At 44.6% G+C, this 19,879-nt stretch overlaps 1 protein-coding gene across 8 annotated transcripts in view; it reads left to right on the top strand.

Moving 5' to 3' along the window:
* The window catches only part of PWWP3A (PWWP domain containing 3A, DNA repair factor), a 213,851-nt gene that overhangs the window by 173,606 nt on the left and 20,366 nt on the right, over positions 1-19,879 (top strand). For all 8 annotated transcript variants that reach the window (XM_063914328.1, XM_063914326.1, XM_063914327.1 and 5 more), the window contains 2 exons: positions 462-532; positions 608-693. In XM_063914328.1, coding sequence (XP_063770398.1) covers positions 462-532; positions 608-693 — 157 coding nt within the window. The remainder of the gene's footprint in view (positions 1-461; positions 533-607; positions 694-19,879) is intronic.

Raw genomic sequence — 19,879 nt, 5'->3', positions numbered from 1 at the left:
TCAATGCCGATTTCTGCTTAACACATCCTCTTTCTTTAATGTACTGCTTGGGTATGTCTCATTTGTTGTGGCTGTCATGGAGTTTGAGAGGTAAATTCTAGAACAATTACCATTTATTTGAGCTCCTTTAAATACTGAGTGGCCCAATATTCCTGTTTATGTTTGTTTAGGTTTCAGCACAGCTTGGGAGTGTTTCCAAAGATTGCATGGGACATCTCACTATATACCTTCCGGAGGTGTTTACATTTCTACTTTCCTGTAACTACTCAACTGACTGGAGAGTAAAATTTGTCATGATCTCTATGGACATATATCCTCCCTTTGCTCTCATTAGTGACACCCTGCACTAGGCCACATACTATCTTGTTTCTATGTGTTGATATTTATATAACTGCAGTTATCTTTGACAATGATGCCAGGGCCCTAAATGACGCCCAGTTTTCATCTTTATTTTAATTCAGAACCAGTTTCCTTTGTGCCTGGGTCATTTGTCTGGTGTAAATATCAGCGCTTCCCATACTGGCCATCATTGGTAAGTCCTGATGCTTGAGTGTATCGTTAACTAATTTATGTTTAGTGTAGACACTAAATAATTCTTTCTTAACAGGTACAAGCCGTGTATAGTAAGGACAAGAAGGTCCGTGTAATATTTCTGGATCATTCCCTTTGTGAACCCAATGAAAAAAAGCAAAGGTAAAAATAAATGTGACTTTGAGTGTGTGCTGGATAAATTAATCGATTGATCTTCTGTTTTCAATTTAGTAGTCGTTGCGTAATGATGGGGGAATAAAAGAAACTTATATTTTATGTTGGCCATTATAAAGCTCTGAACACTGGGCACGTATTCAGATATTGACAGAATAAAGCATACTAATGCAGTTTATCAATGCAAATCTTGAGTTGCAATAGTCTAGGTTAGTGGTTCTCAAATCCAGTCCTCAAGCACCACCAACAGGTCATGTTTTCAGGATTTGTATTTTTGGAAAAAAATACAATAATTACAGACACATCAAAATAGATTAACTCACCTGTGCATAATTAAAAAAATCCAGAAAACATGACCTGTATAGGACCATTGGTCTAGGTATACAGAAGCATAGCAATGCTGTCCATTAAACCCCTAGTGCAGTGGTTCTCAAACTGTGTGCCGTGTCTCCCTGGGGTGCCTCGGGACACTTGCAGGGATGCCTTGGATTGGTGGTCCAGGACCAAATCAAATTATTTATGGTCAATATAATAGGCAAAACCAGTGCTGGTGGCTGTCGGTTATAAAATATGTGGTCAAACAGAAGCAAATCTTGTCCCTCACCACACAAACCTAAGGATGACATATAAACACAATTTACTTAATTTAGTATTTTTTTCTAAATTTCTCAATAAGAAACTTTTGGACTAGGGGTGCCGTGATTCAAAGAGTTTGAGAACCACTGCACTAGTGAATAAATCTCCACATGTTTATTTTTGTTTTTGTTTTTTTTGTTTAAAGTACTTTTTTTCCACTTATTAAGCAAAATCTGAAACCACAAATATTGAAGAACCTGTCAAAAATGTAAAAATCTAAAACTAAGTCCACATACACACAGTGTGGCGGCCGATACTGACTATATTGTATCCGGAGGCATATACCTTTAGTCAAAATCGACCCTGGCTGTACACACTATTTCTTTTTCATCCACTAGGGGTCACTGGAGTACTCTTGGGATATGGACGGTGTTAGCAAGGACTGGACACTGAATATTCAAATTTCAGTAACTCTCCTCCCCTCCATACTCCCAGGATACCAGTGTTTTTTCGGTGCTCACATGGACAGGAAGCACAAGTGTGGACCTCCAGAGGGGGACATACATTTTTTACTTTTAAACATTTTTGTTTTTCTTTTTTATACATTACAATCCCTTCCAAGCTTACACAAAAGCTCTGGGTACGGGATTATAGAAGCTGCTGCGTGCAGCTCTTGGCGTGTCGGGCCTCACAAAGGAGCCCCCTCACAGCCACAAGCAGCTCAGCTAACAACAGCTGAGACTGCAGAAAGGACTGGACGGCGCTTGCTGGAAGAAGCCCCGTCAGAGTCCAAGTACATCAGCTACCTTCAGCTGAGAATGCAGAACGGAGCTTGCTGTAGAAGCCCCGTCAGAGCACAGGAACCCAGGTATTTATGACAGGGGCGGTCAGCTCACGCTGCCGCCCCGCCGTGTGGGGGTACTGCTATGTGCGTCGCCCGAGCCACTGCTCCGTCCCCGCCACCGCTGTTATCAGCTCCCCTAGTCCTGGCGCCGCTCAGAGGGACGCGCTGGACGGCCGCTGCAAGCGCCGTTCTCAGCGCTCCCTGCCTGTAATGCAATCAGACCGCGGACAGCGTTCAGTACTGCCGCGGTCTGTCCCTGTAACGGCCGGAGGCTCCGTCGCTTAGGGGAAGGTAACTGCTCCCTCAGACCGCGGACAGCGTTCACTGCTGCCGCGGTCTGTCTCAATAACGGCCGGCAGCTCAGCACTGCCAGCGCTCCCTGCACACACTAAGGGTAGCAGGGGGGGGAGGAGGCCGGCGCCTCTGATCACTCAGACCGCGGACAGTGCACACTGCTGCCGCGGTCTGTCCCTGTAAAACAGCCCTCTACTAACTAGTGGGCTCATGCTGGGCAGTCAGGAGTTTCCCTGTCCCTATTACTTGTAGAGCAGCTGCAGGGGGGAGAGATTATGCCACAGCAGCAGCAGCAATAGACAGCCTATGCTAAAGAAGGGCTGCATTGTGTTATATATACATTCGTGTAGCACTTGTTATACCATAGACAATGTTATACCATAGGAAATGTATATAAAATACTGTATGTATGTATATATGGTCATGTAACAAAATATGCTATATGTTCTTTGACTATAAGCACATGGCTGGAGGCCATTTTAATCATACTTTCAGTTTCTTTTCCAGAACGTTCCTGTCCTACAACACTGCTCCACCGGATGGCGCAGGGGTGTTGGTAGGAATTTTTGCATCAGGTTTCTTATGGTCTGGCCACGTGCACTGCACTTTGACAATTTTACTGATGTGGAATTGGTTTGTCTTTGTCTATTTATTTGTCTGGTTACATAATAAGTCAGTCACCAGCAAAGACGGAAAAGTTGTTTCACTGCAATGTCTGTACCAGTGTGTTCCCGGTGAGGTCTACCACATGCACAGTATATTTTATACTCCCATTTCATCTCCTATTTTGCAAAGATAGTTTTCATTTGCCTTATAAATTCCCAGTTTCTGCTATGTTGCAATCCTGACGATTCTATGCCAGGCCTAACTGCGCAAGATGAATGTGAGAAGGGTGAATAGACCAACAGTCAGATAGTGTGGGTGCGTCAGTCTCTGAAGTTTACAGGGACTGAAGAGGCTCTGACAATTTATAAGGTGGTCTTTACTAGGCCACAGATCTCCAGCGTGGAATCTCTAAATAAGATGTTAATAGGATCCTGATACACAGGTTTCGAAACCTCGCCGATTTCGGTCTAGTTACCCGTTTCTAAAGTCAGTGCCATCTCCATGGGAGCTATGCTAGAGTCGCTGTATACAGCAGCAGGGGTGTTGCTTCGACCGTGTTTGGTTGGCATTTGGGTAACTACGGCGTTGCTTGTCTGGATAACAGGACTCCGGTCCGCCCTACAAAACGTCCACCTTATGCTTCTCGCTGATCAAATCTGCGAAGCTGCTGATTATCTATGTACAGCTTCTACGGACGTCTGCCTAGTCAGTTCTCGCCTTTCAGCGTCACTCGGTGTGGCACGACAAGCGCTCTGGCTGCGTCCTTAGCAGGCGGAGGCAAAGGTAGAGAGAAGAATAGAAGCATTACATTATGCGAAGGTTGTTTGGTCCTGATTTGGACAAAGGTATTTTTCACGGGATACTCTGGACCAGCGTTCGAATCCTTTAGACCTCAGCCCTTTCGAGGCCGTGGTAGACAAACAGCCACGCCTGGTAGGCGAGGTCGAGGACGGGGTTTTCAACAAACCAACGCCAGTCGTCCGGACGCTACGGTCACCGGCAAGCCAGTGGCATGACTGGCTCCCAGCCCATCTCGGTGCTCCAGTTGTGGGAGCACGCCTTCAGACGTTTCATTTGGCATGGTTGCAGATATCCACAGATGGGTGGATCCGCAATTTAGTGTTAAAAGCAGTCTACCGCCTCTGCGGTTTTTCAACACAGGACTGCCTGTGTAGGAAGAGGACGGTTCGGTAAATTGCTATTCACTCTCTGCTGGAGTCAGCAGTTTTGATTCCGGTCCCTGTACACCAACAAGGTCACGGTTATTATTCCAGTCTGTTGTGGTACTAAAGCCGGATGGCTTGGTCAGGCCAATATTGCATACTTACTACAGATTCAAGATGGAATCTCTGCGGACAGTACTTGCAGGTTTAGAGCCACAGGAATTCATGATTGCGCTGGATCTCGAGGATGCGTACTTACACATTCCGATTTGGCCTCCTCTTCAGAGGTTCTTGCGTTTGCAATACGGCAGATCCATTATCAGTTTCAGACTCTACCGTTTGCCCTCTCGTCAGCGCTTAGGGTATTCACCAAAGTGATGTATGTTTTGATGGCTCATCTCATATTCCTGTAAGTGATAATAGTTCCGTACTTAGACGATTTGCTCATCAAAGCTCCGTCTTAACCAACTGCGCCTTCAACATGCGTTGCTAAGGTACAATGTGCTGGTTCAGCACGGTTGGTTTGTCATGTTCAAGAATTTACATCGGATTCCGTCTCAACGACTTCATTTCCTAGGAATGATTCTCGATACGGTAGATCGAGGAATTTGTCTACCAGAACAGAAAGTACAGACTATTCGTCATCTGGTACGATTAGTGCTCAAGCCTCGGTATGTTTGTGCATTCGCCTGTTAGGCACAATAGTGGCGGCTTTCAAAGCGCTTCTGTTCGGAAGATTTCACTCACTTCCTTTTCAACTGCATGTGCTCGCACAGTGGTCGGCCTCGCATCTGCAGTTTCACTAGAGGGTGAGGTTGTCTCCACGGGCCAGAGTTTCTGTACTCTGGTGGCTCCAAGTACACAATCTATCCGCAGGAACTCGGTTAGGCGTCTGGAATTGGATAGTGCTAATCACAGACGCGAGTCTCAGAGGTTGGGGAGCTGTAGTTCAAAATTGTCAGCTCCAGGGTCTCTGGGAGGATCACGACAGATTGCTGTCTATAAATGTCCTAGAACTCCGACCAATTTACAATGTGCTACGACAAGTAGTGCACTTGCTTCGGTCTCAGATGGTCCAAGTGCAGTCAGACAACGCAACGGCGGTCACGTACGTCAATAAACAAAGGGGAAAGAGAAGCCCCATGGCAATGCGGGAAGCAGCTCGAATCCTCAATTGGGCCGAACATCACCAAGTCATATTGGCGGTAGTGATCATTACGAGAATGGACAACTGGGAGGCGGATGATCTCAGCCATCAGGATTTTCATCCAGGAGAATGGGCATTAAATCCAGAAGTGTTTCACATGTTGGTCCAGAGGTGGGGTTACCCTCCAGTGGACCTGATGACATCTCGCCACAATCACCAAAAGCCAGTATGTGTCCAGAACGCGAGATCCAAAGGCAGCGGCAGTGGATGCTCTCACGATTGCGTGGCCGTACAGCCTCGGGTATCTGTTTCCACCGTTTCCGCTGCTCTCTCTGTTGCTTACTCGCAGACGATCCTTGGCCGCTTCCGTTACGTCCGGACCTGTTACGACAGGGTCCATTCCTTTACCCCGATTTAGCGCGGATGCGTTTGAAGGGGTGGCTGTTGAGACCGCCCTCTTAAGAAGAGAGGGCATTCCACTATCGGTTATAACAACCATGTTACGTGCTAGAAATCCAGTTACGACAGCTCATTATTACAGGATTTGGCGTGCCTATATAGGTTGGTGTGAAGTTCGGAAGTTTCCGACATCATCTTTCAAGTTATCCCGTCTTTTGTTATTTCTACAAACGGGGTTAGATGGAGGACTGCGTTTATCTACACTAAAGGTGCAGGTATCTGTTTTGTCAATTTACTTTCAAAGAATATTGGCTCTATTGCCGTCTCGCACACCTTTTCTGCAAGGTGTTCTCAGAGTACAGCCTCCATTCATTCCACCTACAGCGCTATGGGACTTGAATCTGGTTTTAGATTTTGTACAGCTTCATACTTTGAACCCTTACATCAAGTGGATGTTAAGTTTCTCACTTGGAAAACGATTTTTTCTCCTAGCCTTAGCTTCGGCGAGGCGTGTTTCAGATTTGGGTGCCTTGTCATGCAAGCCACTGTTTGTAGTTTTCATGATGACAGAGCGGAGCTTCGTACGAATCCCGCTTTCTGGCAAAAGGTAGTGTCATATGTTCACATCAATCAACCAATAGTAGTTCCTGTGTTAACAGGACAGTCTGGAACTTTGGATGTGGTACGCACATTACGCGTTTATGTATCCCGAACGTCTACAGTTCGTAAGACGGATACGTTGTTTGTTCTCTATAATGCTGCCAAGATGGGTTGGCCAGCTTCTAAGCAGACCTTATCCAGATGGATAAAACTGACCATACGTCAGGCTTACCTTCATGCTAGGTTACAACCGCCTACATCAGTAACAGCTCTTTCCACACGTTCTGTGGAAACTTCAGGGGCAGCTGGTCGTGGGGTTTCTACGACACAGAATTGCCGTGCGGCTACATAGTCATCAGTGCACACGTTTGTGCGCTTTTACAAGTTAATACGTTTGCGGCATCAGCATCTAGCTTTGGCCGCCTAGTGTTACAGATGCCAAACAGCTCTCCCGCCCTCGAGGGAAGCTTTGGTACGTCCCAAGAGTACTCTAGTGACCCCTAGTGGATGAAAAAGAAAATAGGATTTTGGTACTTACCAGGTAAATCCTTTTCTTTGAATCCATAGGGGGCACTGGACGCCCACCCAGAGCAGTTTTACCTGGTTGTGGTAAGTTCAGGGGATCTTATGGTAACACATTCTCACCGATTTATCGGTTATGGTGTCAACTGGTTAGTTGTCAGTTACGTTATGTGTCAACTTTATTGTTGTCCGTTATGTTATAATATTATAGGTAATTCTCCATTGTTCATCCTCTCTATCCTGTTCGCCTCAGGAAAAAACACTGGTATTCTGGGAGTATGGAGGGGAGGAGAGTTACTGAAATTTAAATATTCAGTGCCCAGTCCTTGCTAACACCGTCCATATCCCAAGAGTACTCCAGTGCCCCCTATGGATTCAAAGAAAAGGATTTACCTGGTAAGTACCAAAATCCTATTTTTTCCTTGTGATACTGATCCTACGGGACGCGTATTGGTATCGCAAGGTGTTTACACGCGGTGCAATATGGACTATGTAGTCCATATATGTAGAAATATCGCACAGTGTGTTAGCCCCTTAAGTACTCTCCATTCTTCATGTGCTGCGATCTATTGTTCAGCAAGTAAATTTAGGATGTTTTATTTTATTTAATTAGAAAGTAATGCATAATTTAAAAAAATATATAATTTTTTTTTCCATTTATGGTATAGTGCAATGATTGTTTTTAAAACCTTCAAATCTGTACAGAAAACATTGTTCTGCTTTCTCCATGGGACCCCCCTCCAGGAGTCTGACTACAGCTACTTTTTATGCACACAGATGAATTTCATTCATTCATTCATTGATCCATATGAGAAACTGTGCTGCCCATACACATGGACACCTTCACATAACCACAGGCTTTTATGAAATTAATATATAGAAAGGAAAGTTAGTGATTGCAGGTTTTTTGTTTATAGTGTGCCTAATACTGGGACTAGAAGTTGGTGAAGAAAAAGCATTTAAATTGTGTTTGTGCAGCATGTGATAGTCGTTTTTAGGAACACAGGATATGGTATTTTGTGAAGTTTGTGTGCAAAAGAATCCCACTCCTACACAGCAGCCTAATCAGCTACAGGAGTTAATGGAGTGGATGCAAAAATCGAAGAGTTTTTAACTTTGCAGAAAAGTAAAAGCTCTAGGTCAAATGCTAGTCTGTATTATGATGGTGTGTCACCTGAATATGATTCTGTGGAAGAAACTGATGAGCTGTCCAGTGAATCAGGAGAGATACGTGAGGATGTTAGATCTTTCAATATGGAAATAGTGGAAATCTTGTTAAAAAGCATAAATAAGACAATTAATTATAAAGAGGATTTACAGAAGAAAGATGAAATAACTGATTCTTTGAAGAAAGAGTAGAGAAATGTAGATGTTTTCCTGTTCACAAAGTTATGAAGACATTGTGGTTAATGAATGGAAAAATCTTGATAAAAGACAGTGTAACCTGTATCGTATTGAGCAGATGTATCCGTTTAAAGATGAAGAGGTATTGAAGTGGTGTTCATTGCCCGAAGTAGACACTGCAGTGACAGAAATAATGTCTAAGGGGGCATACACACAGGGTGACTTGTGCTGTGTGCTAAGCGATCTAGGTTACCACAGATTGCTCAGCACACACCGCTATACGCACATTTATTGTCATTATCAACAAAAATTGCCAACGAAATTCAATTTGTACAACACACCAGACGATGATAAAAAGTTAGGACATAGGTATAAAAAAAGAGCACACAATAACACACATATGAGAGATGACACATTGGGGGTCATTCCGAGTTGTTCGCTCGCTAGCAGATTTTAGCAGCATTGCACACGCTAGGCCGCCGCCCTCTGGGAGTGTATCTTAGCTTAGCAGAATTGCGAACGAAAGATTAGCAGAATTGCGAATAGAAAATTCTTAGCAGTTTCTGAGTAGCTCGAGACTTACTCCTACACTGCGATCAGCTCAGCCCATTTCGTTCCTGGTTTGACGTCACAAACACGCCCTGTGTTCGGCCAGCCACTCCCCCATTTCTCCAGACACTCTCGCGTTTTATCCTGGCTTGCCTGCGTTTTTCCGCACACTCCCAGAAAACGGTCAGTTTCCGCCCAGAAACGCCCACTTCCTGTCAATCACACTCCGATCACTTCAACAATGAAAATTCTTAGTTCGGACGTGAGTAAATCTACTAAGTTTTGAGCTAAAATACTTAGCGCATGCGTACTGCGTACCATGCGCATGTGCATTTTTGCCTTAATCGCTCCGTTGCAAAAATCGGCAACGAGCGAACAACTCGGAATGACCCCCATTATTCCCAATGAGTGTTTAACATGCGCACGGCAGTTGGAAAGAAGCTATTTTGTAGACGATTTGTGCGAGCCTTCACTAATCTAAAACGCTTGCCAGAGGGCAACTTTGTAAAAAGATAAGCAGACGGATTGCTAGAATCAGACCGTATACTTCTAGCTCTATTTGTCAGTCTTACTGCAAAGAGATCTTTAACAGTCTGCAGCTGGACCCTGGTAATTTTACCAGCTGAGCGAACTAAGCGCGTTAACTCTCCTTGCTCACAGGCAGTACAGTTTCCGTACCAGACTATAATTCTATAGGTTAGAACACTCTCAATTGCACATCTCTAAAAAATTCATTAACGTACCAACGCCCACACCTGCACCCTTAAAACGGCGAAGGAAAAATAAGCGTTGGTGTATCTTTTTAACTATTGCCTGAGTATTAACCACCCACGATAAACTGGAGGAAACATGGATACCTAAGAATTGAAGGGACTGAACAGCCTCCATGTTTAACTCATTTATGGATACTGTAAGTAGTGAATAATCACTACCACACCTAAAATCAATCACCAGTTCCTTAGTTTTATACACATTTATGAAAAGGTGATTAACCTTACTCCAGGCCACCAAATTCTCAATTTTCCATACGATAACTCTCCTCATTCTCACCAGAAATTAGTCCAGTGACTGCTATGTCATCTGCAAATTTAATAATCTGCACACTACCAGAGGAAGACACGCAATCATGGGTGAATAGCGAGTAAAGAAGAGGGCTATGTACACAACCTTGTGAGACTCCAGTACTAATAGGTAGTCTTAGACAGAAGGTTACCTAATTTAACCGGCTGAGATCTATTTGACAAGAAATCTAGTAACCAATTACAAATAGGTGTACCAATACCTAACTCAGATAGCTTACCTATTAGTGACCAAGGAATTACGGTATTAAAAGCTGAACTAAAATCAATAAAAACAATCCTTATATAGCACCCTCGCCGCTCCAGATGACTGAGAGATTAGTGTAAAACTGTAAGAACTGCATCCTCAGTACATTGGTTTTCTCGATAAGCAAATTGGAAGGGGTTTAATGTCCTAGGTATAATATGCTTCAATGCAAGACGCTCAAAACATTTCATAATAAGAGAGGTCAGCGCAATGGGGTGATAGTCATTTCAGCATTTCGCTGGACCTTTCTTGGGAATAGGGATAATTGTGGTGGTCTTTAAACACGTACGAACAACACAATTTGCTAGGGAAATATTAAATAATAAGGTCATTATCCAACTTAACTAGTTAGCGCATCACCTAAGGACCTTACCAGGGATCCCGTCTGGATCAGCAGATTTCTTAGAATCCACTCGTTGCAGACAATCTAAACCTTCACTTTCTGTAAGCACCAAAGTGGAATCATCAGTGCCAGTAAGTAAAGGGATAGAAGGTTCTGCGTTATCCCTATCATACCTGCAGTAAAACGAGTTTAAATTTTCCACTAACGTGGGATTATTAGCCATCATTACATCAGAATTTGTACGGCAGCCAGTGCCCTCTTTTATCCACTGCCACATCCACCTTGGATTCCTCAGTTGGGAACATTCTGCCTCAATCCTTGCTGAGTATGCAGTCTTGGCCCCCCTTTATACCAGATCATAACCTGGACCTGGCATTTCTATTGGCATCACTGTCCCCAGACTTGAATGCAATGTCCCGGGCTCTTAACAGAGACTGAACTTCATTTCTCATACGTCCTAGAGGATGCTGGGGTCACTTCATGGGGTATAGACGGGATCCGCAGGAGACATGGGCACTTTAAGACTTTCAAAGGGGTGTGAACTGGCTCCTCCCTCTATGCCCCTCCTCCAGACTCCAGTTTAGAATCTGTGCCCAGCAGACTGGATGCACACTGAGGAGCTCTACTGAGTTTCTCGGAAAATACTTTGTTCGTTTTTTTTATGTTCAGGGAGCACTGCTGGCAACAGGCTCCCTGCATCGTGGGACTTAGGGGAGAGAAGTCAGACCTACTTCTAGTGAGTTTAAAGGCTCTGCTTCTTGGCTACAGGACACCATTAGCTCCTGAGTGTTTGGAACACTAGGTACGCCTAGGGGTTCACTCCCAGAGCCCGCCGTCACCCCCCTTGCAGAGCCAGAAGTCAGAAGACAGGTGAGTAGAAGAAGATAGAAGACTTCAGTGACGGCTTCTGAGGTACTGCACAGCGATCGCGCTGCGCGCCATGCTCCTACACACAGCGGCACTACAGGGTGCAGGGCGCGTGGGGGGGGGCGCCCTGGGCAGCATAAAAATCCTCTTTTCAGGCTGGCAAAGTGAATTTGGAGTGCCTTCGCACTAAATTCTTACCCCCGCCAGCATTATTAGTTTAAAAAATAGCGGGCTGAAGCGCGCAATGAAGGGGGCACAGCAAATTTGGTGCTTAAATAAGTTATTATAAAGCACTGCAGAGTCTGAGGCATTATATATTAAGGTTTCAGAACCGGGACAGGCGCTGGGTTGTGAGCTGGCAAACTCCCTCTGTGTTTCTCTGACAGGCTTTACTGTGGGTCTGTCCCCCTTTTGGCCCAGTATGTCTGTGGGTGTCGGTACAGGTGTGTCGGCATGTCTGAAGCGGAGTGCTCTTCCCAGGAGGAGACTGTGTTAGGGGCAGAAACAGCTGTGGGAGGGATCCTGTCGGCACCGCCGACTCCTGATTGGGTAAATGTGTTGAATGCTTTGAATGCTAATGTGGCTCTTATTAATAAGTGATTAGATAAATCTGAGTCTCAGAACCAGGTATGGAAAAAATCTGTGGAGGATGTGTTATCACAGGTCCAGACCCCTTTGGGGTCACATAAACGTTCGTTTGCTCAGTTTGCAGACACAGATACCGACACGGACACTGACTCCAGTGTCGACTATAGTGATTCCAGATTAGACCCAAAATTGGCAAAGAGCATTCAGTACATGATTGTGGCAATAAAAGAAGTGTTGCATATCTCCGAGGACCCTGCTGTTCCTGATACTAGGGTCTGTATGTATAAGGGAAAGAAACCTGAGGTAACGTTTACTCCCTCTCATGAACTTAATACCCTTTTTGAAAAAATGTTGGAAAATCCTGACAAAAAGTTTCTGATTCCCAAAAGGATTCAAATGGTGTATCCGTTCCCCTCTGGGGATAGAGAAAAGTGTGAGTCACCTCCCATTGTGGACAAGGTGCTATCATGGTTGTCTAAAAATGTGGCTTTATAGTCTCCTGACACGGCAGCCCTTAAGGATCCTGCGGATCATAGACAGGAAAATACGCTAAAATCCATTTACGTCACCACAGGTACACTACTCAGACCAGCTATTGCATCTGCGTGGGTGAGTAGTGCTATCGAAAAGTGGGCAGATAACTTGTCATCTGATATAGATACCCTGGATAGGGATACCATCCTTTTAACGATGAGTTATATCAGGGACGCTGCAGCCTACCTAAAGGAAGCGGCGAGAGATATTGGCCTCTTGGGATCAAGGGCCAATGCCATGGCAGTCTCAGGTAGGAGAGCATTGTGGATTCATCAATGGAATGCTGATGCAGACTCTAAGAAAGCTATGGAGTCTCTACTGTATAAAGGTGGTGTATTGTTTGGTGAAGGTCTCGCTGAGTTGGTATCTACGGCTACCGCGCGTAAGTCGTCATTTTTGCCTTATGTTCCTCCACAACAAAAGAAAGCTCACCACTTGCAGATGCAGTCCTTTTGGCCAAATAAATACAAAAAAAGGCAGAGGTTATTCCTTCCTTGCTAATAGAGGAAGAGGAAAAGGTAAAAGATCTCCGGCCGTGGCAGGTTCTCAGAAGCAGAAGTCCTCCCCAGCTTCTGCCAAATCCACCGCATGACGCTGGGGCTCCTCTGCAGGAGTCCGCACCGGTGGGGGCACATCTCAAGCTCTTCAGTCAATTCTGGGCTAGTTCGGCCCTAGACCCGTGGATTTTAGAAATAGTGTGCCAGGGGTACAAACTGGAGTTTCAAGACGTCCCCCCTCGACGTTTTTTCAATTCAGCCTTACCAGCTTCTCTTCCGAACAGGGAGGTAGTATGTGATGCAATACAAAAGTTGTGTCTGAATCAAGTCATTGTCAGGGTTCCCCCGGCACAACAGGGAGAAGGCTTTTATTCAAGCCGGTTTGTGGTTCCGAAGCCGGATGGCTCAGTCAGACCAATTCTGAACCTAAAGTCCATCAATCTTTACCTAAGAAAATTAAAATTCAAGATGGAATCTCTCCGAGCAGTGATCTACAGTTTCGAGGAAGGGGATTTCATGGTGTCGGTCGACACAAAGGATGCCTACTTACACATCCTCATATATCCTCCGCATCAGGCTCACCTGAGGTTTGCTACTCAGGATTGTCATTACCAATTTCAGATGTTGCCGTTTGGACTGTCCACGGCTCCGAGGATTTTCACCAAGGTAATGGCGGAAATGATGGTTCTTCTTCGCAGGTAAGGAGTCACAATTATCCCTTACCTTGACGATCTCCTGATAAAGGCGAGATCCAAAAACAAGCTGGAGCAGGACATTGCGCTCTCCCTGACAGTTCTGCAACAACATGGTTGGCTCCTAAACCTGCCGAAGTCACAGTTGAATCCGACGAAGCGGCTGTTGTTTTTGGGAATGATTCTGGACACGGAATTACAGAGAGTTTTTCTTCCAGAAGAGAAGGCTCTGGAAATTCAGAGTTTGGTCAAACAAATTCTGAAACCAGCGAGAGTATCAATTCATCAATGCACTCAGTTGCTGGGGAAGATGGTGGCGGCCTACGAGGCCATTCAGTTTGGCAGATTCCATGCCAGAGTGTTTCAGTGGGACCTATTGGACAAGTGGTCCAGATCCCATCTGCACATACTCCGGAAAATAATTCTATCCTCCAAGACCAGAATCTCACTCCTGTGGTGGCTGCACAGCTCTCACCTCTTAGAGGGACGCAGGTTCGGGATCCAGGACTCGATCCTAGTAACCACGGATGGGAGTCTCTGAGGCTGGGGAGCAGTCACACAGGGGGAAACCTTCCAGGGAAAATGGTCAAACCAGGAAGTTTGTCTACACATAAACATTCTGGAGTTAAGGGCCATTTACAATGGCCTTCTTCTAGCGGAACGTCTTCTTCGCAACCGGCCCATCCTAATACAATCGGACAGTATACCAGCAGTAGCGCACATAAACCGCCAGGGCGGAACAAAGAGCAGGACGGCAATGGCAGAGGCCACAAAAATTCTCAGCTGGGCGGAAAGACATACAAGCGCTCTGTCGGCAATATTTATTCCAGGAGTGGACAACTGGGAAGCAGACTTCCTCAGTAGACACGATCTCCATCCAGGAGAGTGGGGTCTTCATCAAGAGGTCTTCACAGAAGTGACAAGTTTTTGGGGAATTCCTCAAATAGGCATGATGGCGTCTCGCCTAAACAAGAAACTTTGAGATATTGTTCCAGGTCGAGAGACCCTCAAGCAATAGCGGTGGACGCGCTGGTAACACCATGGGTGTTTCAGACGGTGTACGTGTTTCCTCCGCTTCCACTCATTCCAAAGGTGCTAAAGATCATAAGAAGAACAAAGGTTCAGGTGATCCTCATTGCTCCGGACTGGCCAAGGAGGGCTTGGTATCCAGATCTTCAGGAATTACTCATAAGAGATCCCTGGCCTCTTCCTCTACGAGAGGATCTGTTACAGCAGGGGCCGTGCGTGTACCACGACTTACCGCGGCTACGTTTGACGGCTTGGCGGTTGAACGCCGGATCCTAGCCCGAAAGAGTATTCCCAGTGAAGTTATTCCCACACTTCTTCAGGCTAGAAAAGGAGTAACGTCTAAACATTATCACCGTATTTGGAGAAAATATGTGTGTTGGTGTGAATCCAAGAAGGCTCCTACGGAAGAATTTCAGCCAGGGCGTTTTCTCCATTTCCTGCAAGCAGGTGTGGATGCGGGCCTAAAATTAGGCTCGATTAAAGTACAAATTTCGGCCTTATCGGTTTTCTTTCAAAAACAATTGGCCTCCTTTCCAGAAGTTCAGACTTTCATGAAAGGAGTTTTGCACATCCAACCTCCATTTGTGCCCCCAGTGGCACCATGGGATCTTAACGTGGTGTTGCATTTTCTTCAATCACATTGGTTTGATCCTTTACAGAAGGTTGAGTTGAAATTTCTCACTTGGAAAGTGGTCATGCTATTGGCCTTCGCATCCGCAAGGCGGGTGTCTGAGTTAGCGGCTTTGCCTCACAAGAGTCCTTATTTAATCTTCCATGAAGATAGAGCGGAGTTGAGGACTCGTCAACAATTTCTGCCGAAGGTGGTTTCATCGTTCCACATGAACCAGCCTATTGTGGTACCAGTGGCTACTGACGCCTTTGCGGAGTCAAAATCTCTCGATGTTGTCAGAGCCTTGAAGATTTATGTCGCCAGAACGGCTCAACTTAGGAAAACGGAAGCTCTGTTTATCCTGTATGCTGGCAACAAGATTGGATCGCCTGCTTCCAAGCAGATTATTGCGCGCTGGATCTGTAATACGATTCAGCATGCTCATTCTACGGCTGGATTGTTGTTACCGAAATCAGTGAAGGCCCACTCTACCAGAAAAGTGGGCTCATCCTGGGCGGCTGACCGCGGAGTCTCGGCATTACAACTCTGCCGAGCAGCTACTTGGTCGGGTTCAAACACTTTTGCGAAATTTTACAAGTTTGATACCCTGGCTGATGAGGACCTCATGTTTGGTCAATCGGTGCTGCAGAGTCATCCGCACTCTCCCGCCCGTTCTAGAGCTTTGGTATAAACTCCATGGTTTTTATGGTGTCCCCAGCATCCTCTAGGACGTATGAGAAAATAGGATTTTAGTACCTACCGGTAAATCCTTTTCTCTTAGTCCGTAGAGGATGCTGGGCGCCCGTCCCAGTGCGGACTCTATCTGCAGTTATTAGTTATGTTTACACACGGGTTGTCTTAAGTTATGGTCAGTCTGTTGCTGACGTTGTTCATGCCGTTGACTGAAGTTTCTGTTAAATGCCATGTTGTACGGCGTGTTTGAGGTGTGAGCTGGTATGTGTCCCACCTTAGTTAACAATAAATCCTTTCCTCGAAATGTCCGTCTCCCTGGGCACAGTTCCTATAACTGGATTCTGGAGGAGGGGCATAGAGGGAGGAGCCAGTTCACACCCCTTTCAAAGTCTTAAAGTGCCCATGTCTCCTGCGGATCCCGTCTATACCCCATGGTTCTTATGGTGTCCCCAGCATCCTCTACGGACTAAGAGAAAAGGATTTACCGGTAGGTATTAAAATCCTATTTATTTAACCATGGTTTGCAGTTAGCAAAAACACGAATGGCCTTCCTAACTGTGACACTCTCCACACAGCATCTAATATAACCCAATACCATAGATGCCAAACTATCAACATCAATATCCCCAAACTGTCTACACTCCTCTACAAACATGTCCCAGTTGATGAATTCAAGAATATCCTGTAATCTTATTAAAGCCCCCTCTGGCCAAACAGTAACAGTCCTGCTAGTCGATCTGACTCTTTTGGCCAGGGACTTGTACACTGGTAACAAAAACAAAGATAAATGATCCGAACAACCAATATGTGGGCATGCAATAGTTTTGTAAGCCTTATTCAGGTTTGTATAAACCTGATTTAATGTGTACAGATTGACATCTATTTATGTCCAGGGCGCTTGCACACAAAAAAAAAAATCATACAGTACATTCTTGATTAGATCCACAGGAGAGTCTATGGGTCAATAAGAATAATATGTCCAGCTGTTAGTCACTCTGAGAAATCCAGATGTTGTCTACAGGCGAATATCATGCTCTGAAAAAAAGAAATAACAAAAAAAAAGAAAAAATAGTGTAGTATTGTCTATCAGAATTTGACACAAATCAAACACTTGTTCACTGGTGTTCTTCCTCGTCAGAATAAAGGTGGCATACCCCACTCACACTGGATAAGGTGTATGTAAATATATAAAGGCTTCTTTTATTAGTGGATGTCCTCCATAAAAGATTCTTTCATTCCAGTGCACACATATGGTTAAAAAGGACTTGATTAGAGTGGGCGTACCCTGAACTCACACAGGATATGATAGAAAACACCTATAAAGGTATCTTTAGGTTTGGAACCATAAATGAATGGCGTATCCCAACTCACACAAAATATTGTACGTGAACTCCTATCAGGGTATCTTTTGCTGACTTCCAATCAGATTCTGTTTGTTGACACAATCTTCTGCAGTGAATCTTATATTCCTCAGTCGAAAAAATCCATTGCTTAGCTTCTGTGGGTTTTTTGTAAAAAAGCAATTATACCACAATAATGGCCTGATTACAATAGTTCAAGATAAAGATATCCTAATGTACAAAAACGTAACTTAAAGTTGCATAATAAAAAAATACAAAAATACAAAGTTGTCAGCAAAGTTTTTTTTTATTTAAAAGGCCAAAATCCATCAGGCTACTCACAGTCTAGGTGTCAACATTAAGATGTCTTGATAAAGGTCTATAGACCGAAATGCGTCGACACACAGACTGTGAGTAGCCTGATGGATTTTAGTTTTTTTTTTTAAGACCTTTACTGACAATTTTTGCATTTTTTTTATTATCCATCTTTTAGTTACGTTTTTGTACATTAGGATATTTTTATCTTGAACTCTTGTGATCAGGCCATTATTGTGGTATAATTGCTTATTTACAAAAAAACCCCACAAAAGCTGACCAATGTATTTTTTCGATTGAGTAATATAAGATTCACCGCAGAAGATTGTGTCAACAAACAGAATCTGATTGGAAGTCAGCGAAAGATACCCTGATAGGAGTTCACGTACAATATTTTGTGTGAGTTGGGGTACGCCTTTCATTTATGGTTCCAATCCTAAAGATACCTTTATAGGTGTTTTCTATCATATCCTGTGTGAGTTCAGGGACGCCCACTCTAATCAAGTCCTTTTTAACCATATATGTGCACTGGAATGAAAGAGTCTTAATGGAGGACAGACATCCACCATTAAAAGAAACCTTTATGTATTTACATACACCTTATCCAGTGTGAGTGGGGTATGCCACCTTTATTCTAATGAGGAAGAACACCAGTGAACAAGTGTTTGATTTGTGTCAAATTCTGATAGACAATACTACACTATTTTCTCTCTTTTTGTTATTTCTTTTTTCGGAGCACGATATTCGCCTGTAGACAACATCTGGATTTCTCCGAGTGACTAACAGCTGGACATATTATTCTGATTGACCCACAGACTGTCCTGTGGATCTAATCAAGGAACGTATTGTATGATTTATTTTTTTGCAAGCGCCCTGGATATACATAGATGTCCATTTGTTTGTATCTGTTTGTTGTATATGTGGTGACGTTTACTTGGACATCTAGGGGGGAATTCAAGTGTTTGAAAAGACGGTTGGTTGTCTGTTTTTTTCCTGTCTATGAGATAGGAAAAAACAGACACCCAACTGACTTTTCAAACATTTGAATCTCCCCCCTATAGTGTACGGTCATCTTTTGCACCATCTAGGTTCACTTTACCTTTTCTTGTTCCACTGATCTAATGTGTGTCCGCCCCTAATGGGTACAAAAATATTTTTATAACATTTTGTGAGAACCTTTTTAAGATCTGCTTGATTAAAATCACCAGCCACTATAAACACAGAATCTGAGAAGGCTATTTCGATATCCATGATAGAATCATGAAGCGATTCAAGGGCTTTTCCTACGTTTGCCTGGGGTGGGAATATAAACAGCTAGACGGGTGTCTTAAGAGAGGAGGGGCATGTGTGCACACTTCGGGTGGGCCCCCTCCTCTCCACAGCGTCGTAGGGTCTACTGCGCAGGTCTCCTGAAACATGGTGCCCGCCATGTTTCAGAGACAAAAGTCTTACTGCGCAAGTGCGATGGCCATTTTTGAGGTTTTGGGTTTTTTTTGCCGCAACGTCTGCCGCTGCAGCGCCCGGCGGTGGACTTCAGAGAAGTGAGTATGAAAATATGGGTGCAATTTGTGCGGTGTGGGCCCCGTCTGGACCCAGGGGCCCGTGTGCACTGCACACATTGCACCCATGATAGAAACGCCAATGCAGCTAGAATAACTATAGCTGTGACCTCTCTGGGCAAATAAAAGGGCCTACATTTAACTATCAAACATTCTTTGTCAGTGGAACAAAATTATTTAATACAGACAGCGTCCGAACACCATAAACAATTAATGTAAATGCAAAGCCCACCCACAGTGCTTTTCCCTGACTCAAGGGTTCTGTCTGCTCTAAAAAGCATCCTATGCTCAAGTGCAACCACCGAGTCCAGGGCGTAGTCCGTAAGCCAAGTCTCTGTAAAAATAATCACAGAACAGTTCCGTAAAAACTTTTTATGAGTCAGGTCCGCCTGCAGGTCGTCCAGTTTGCCAACTAAAGTTTGAACATTGGCAAGTAATGTACTTGCTTTAATATCAGCCCTTTTCCCCCTTTTTTGCCTCCTCTCCTTCCTGGGATGCCTTTTCTATCCATATGCCTTTAATAGGAGAGGGGAAAAACCATGTTGTTGCCCGTTCCTGGGGTACTCCCTCTCCTAGTCAAATATGTAGCCTCCTTTCCTACCCCCATCCGTCCTGCTCAGAGACCAGCGATAAGCAGAGCCAGGACTCGCACCACAGTTCCAGCATCCTGAGCCATCCCCACCACAGGCAGCAATTCACCTCTGAAAGCCCCACCTGCAAAGGCACTCCTCCAGGCA

The sequence above is a fragment of the Pseudophryne corroboree genome, chromosome 1 (assembly GCF_028390025.1).
Source record: "Pseudophryne corroboree isolate aPseCor3 chromosome 1, aPseCor3.hap2, whole genome shotgun sequence".
In the NCBI taxonomy this organism is placed as follows: domain Eukaryota; kingdom Metazoa; phylum Chordata; class Amphibia; order Anura; family Myobatrachidae; genus Pseudophryne; species Pseudophryne corroboree.
Note: the sequence above shows the minus strand (reverse complement) of the source record. Positions and strands in the feature narration are given on the sequence as shown.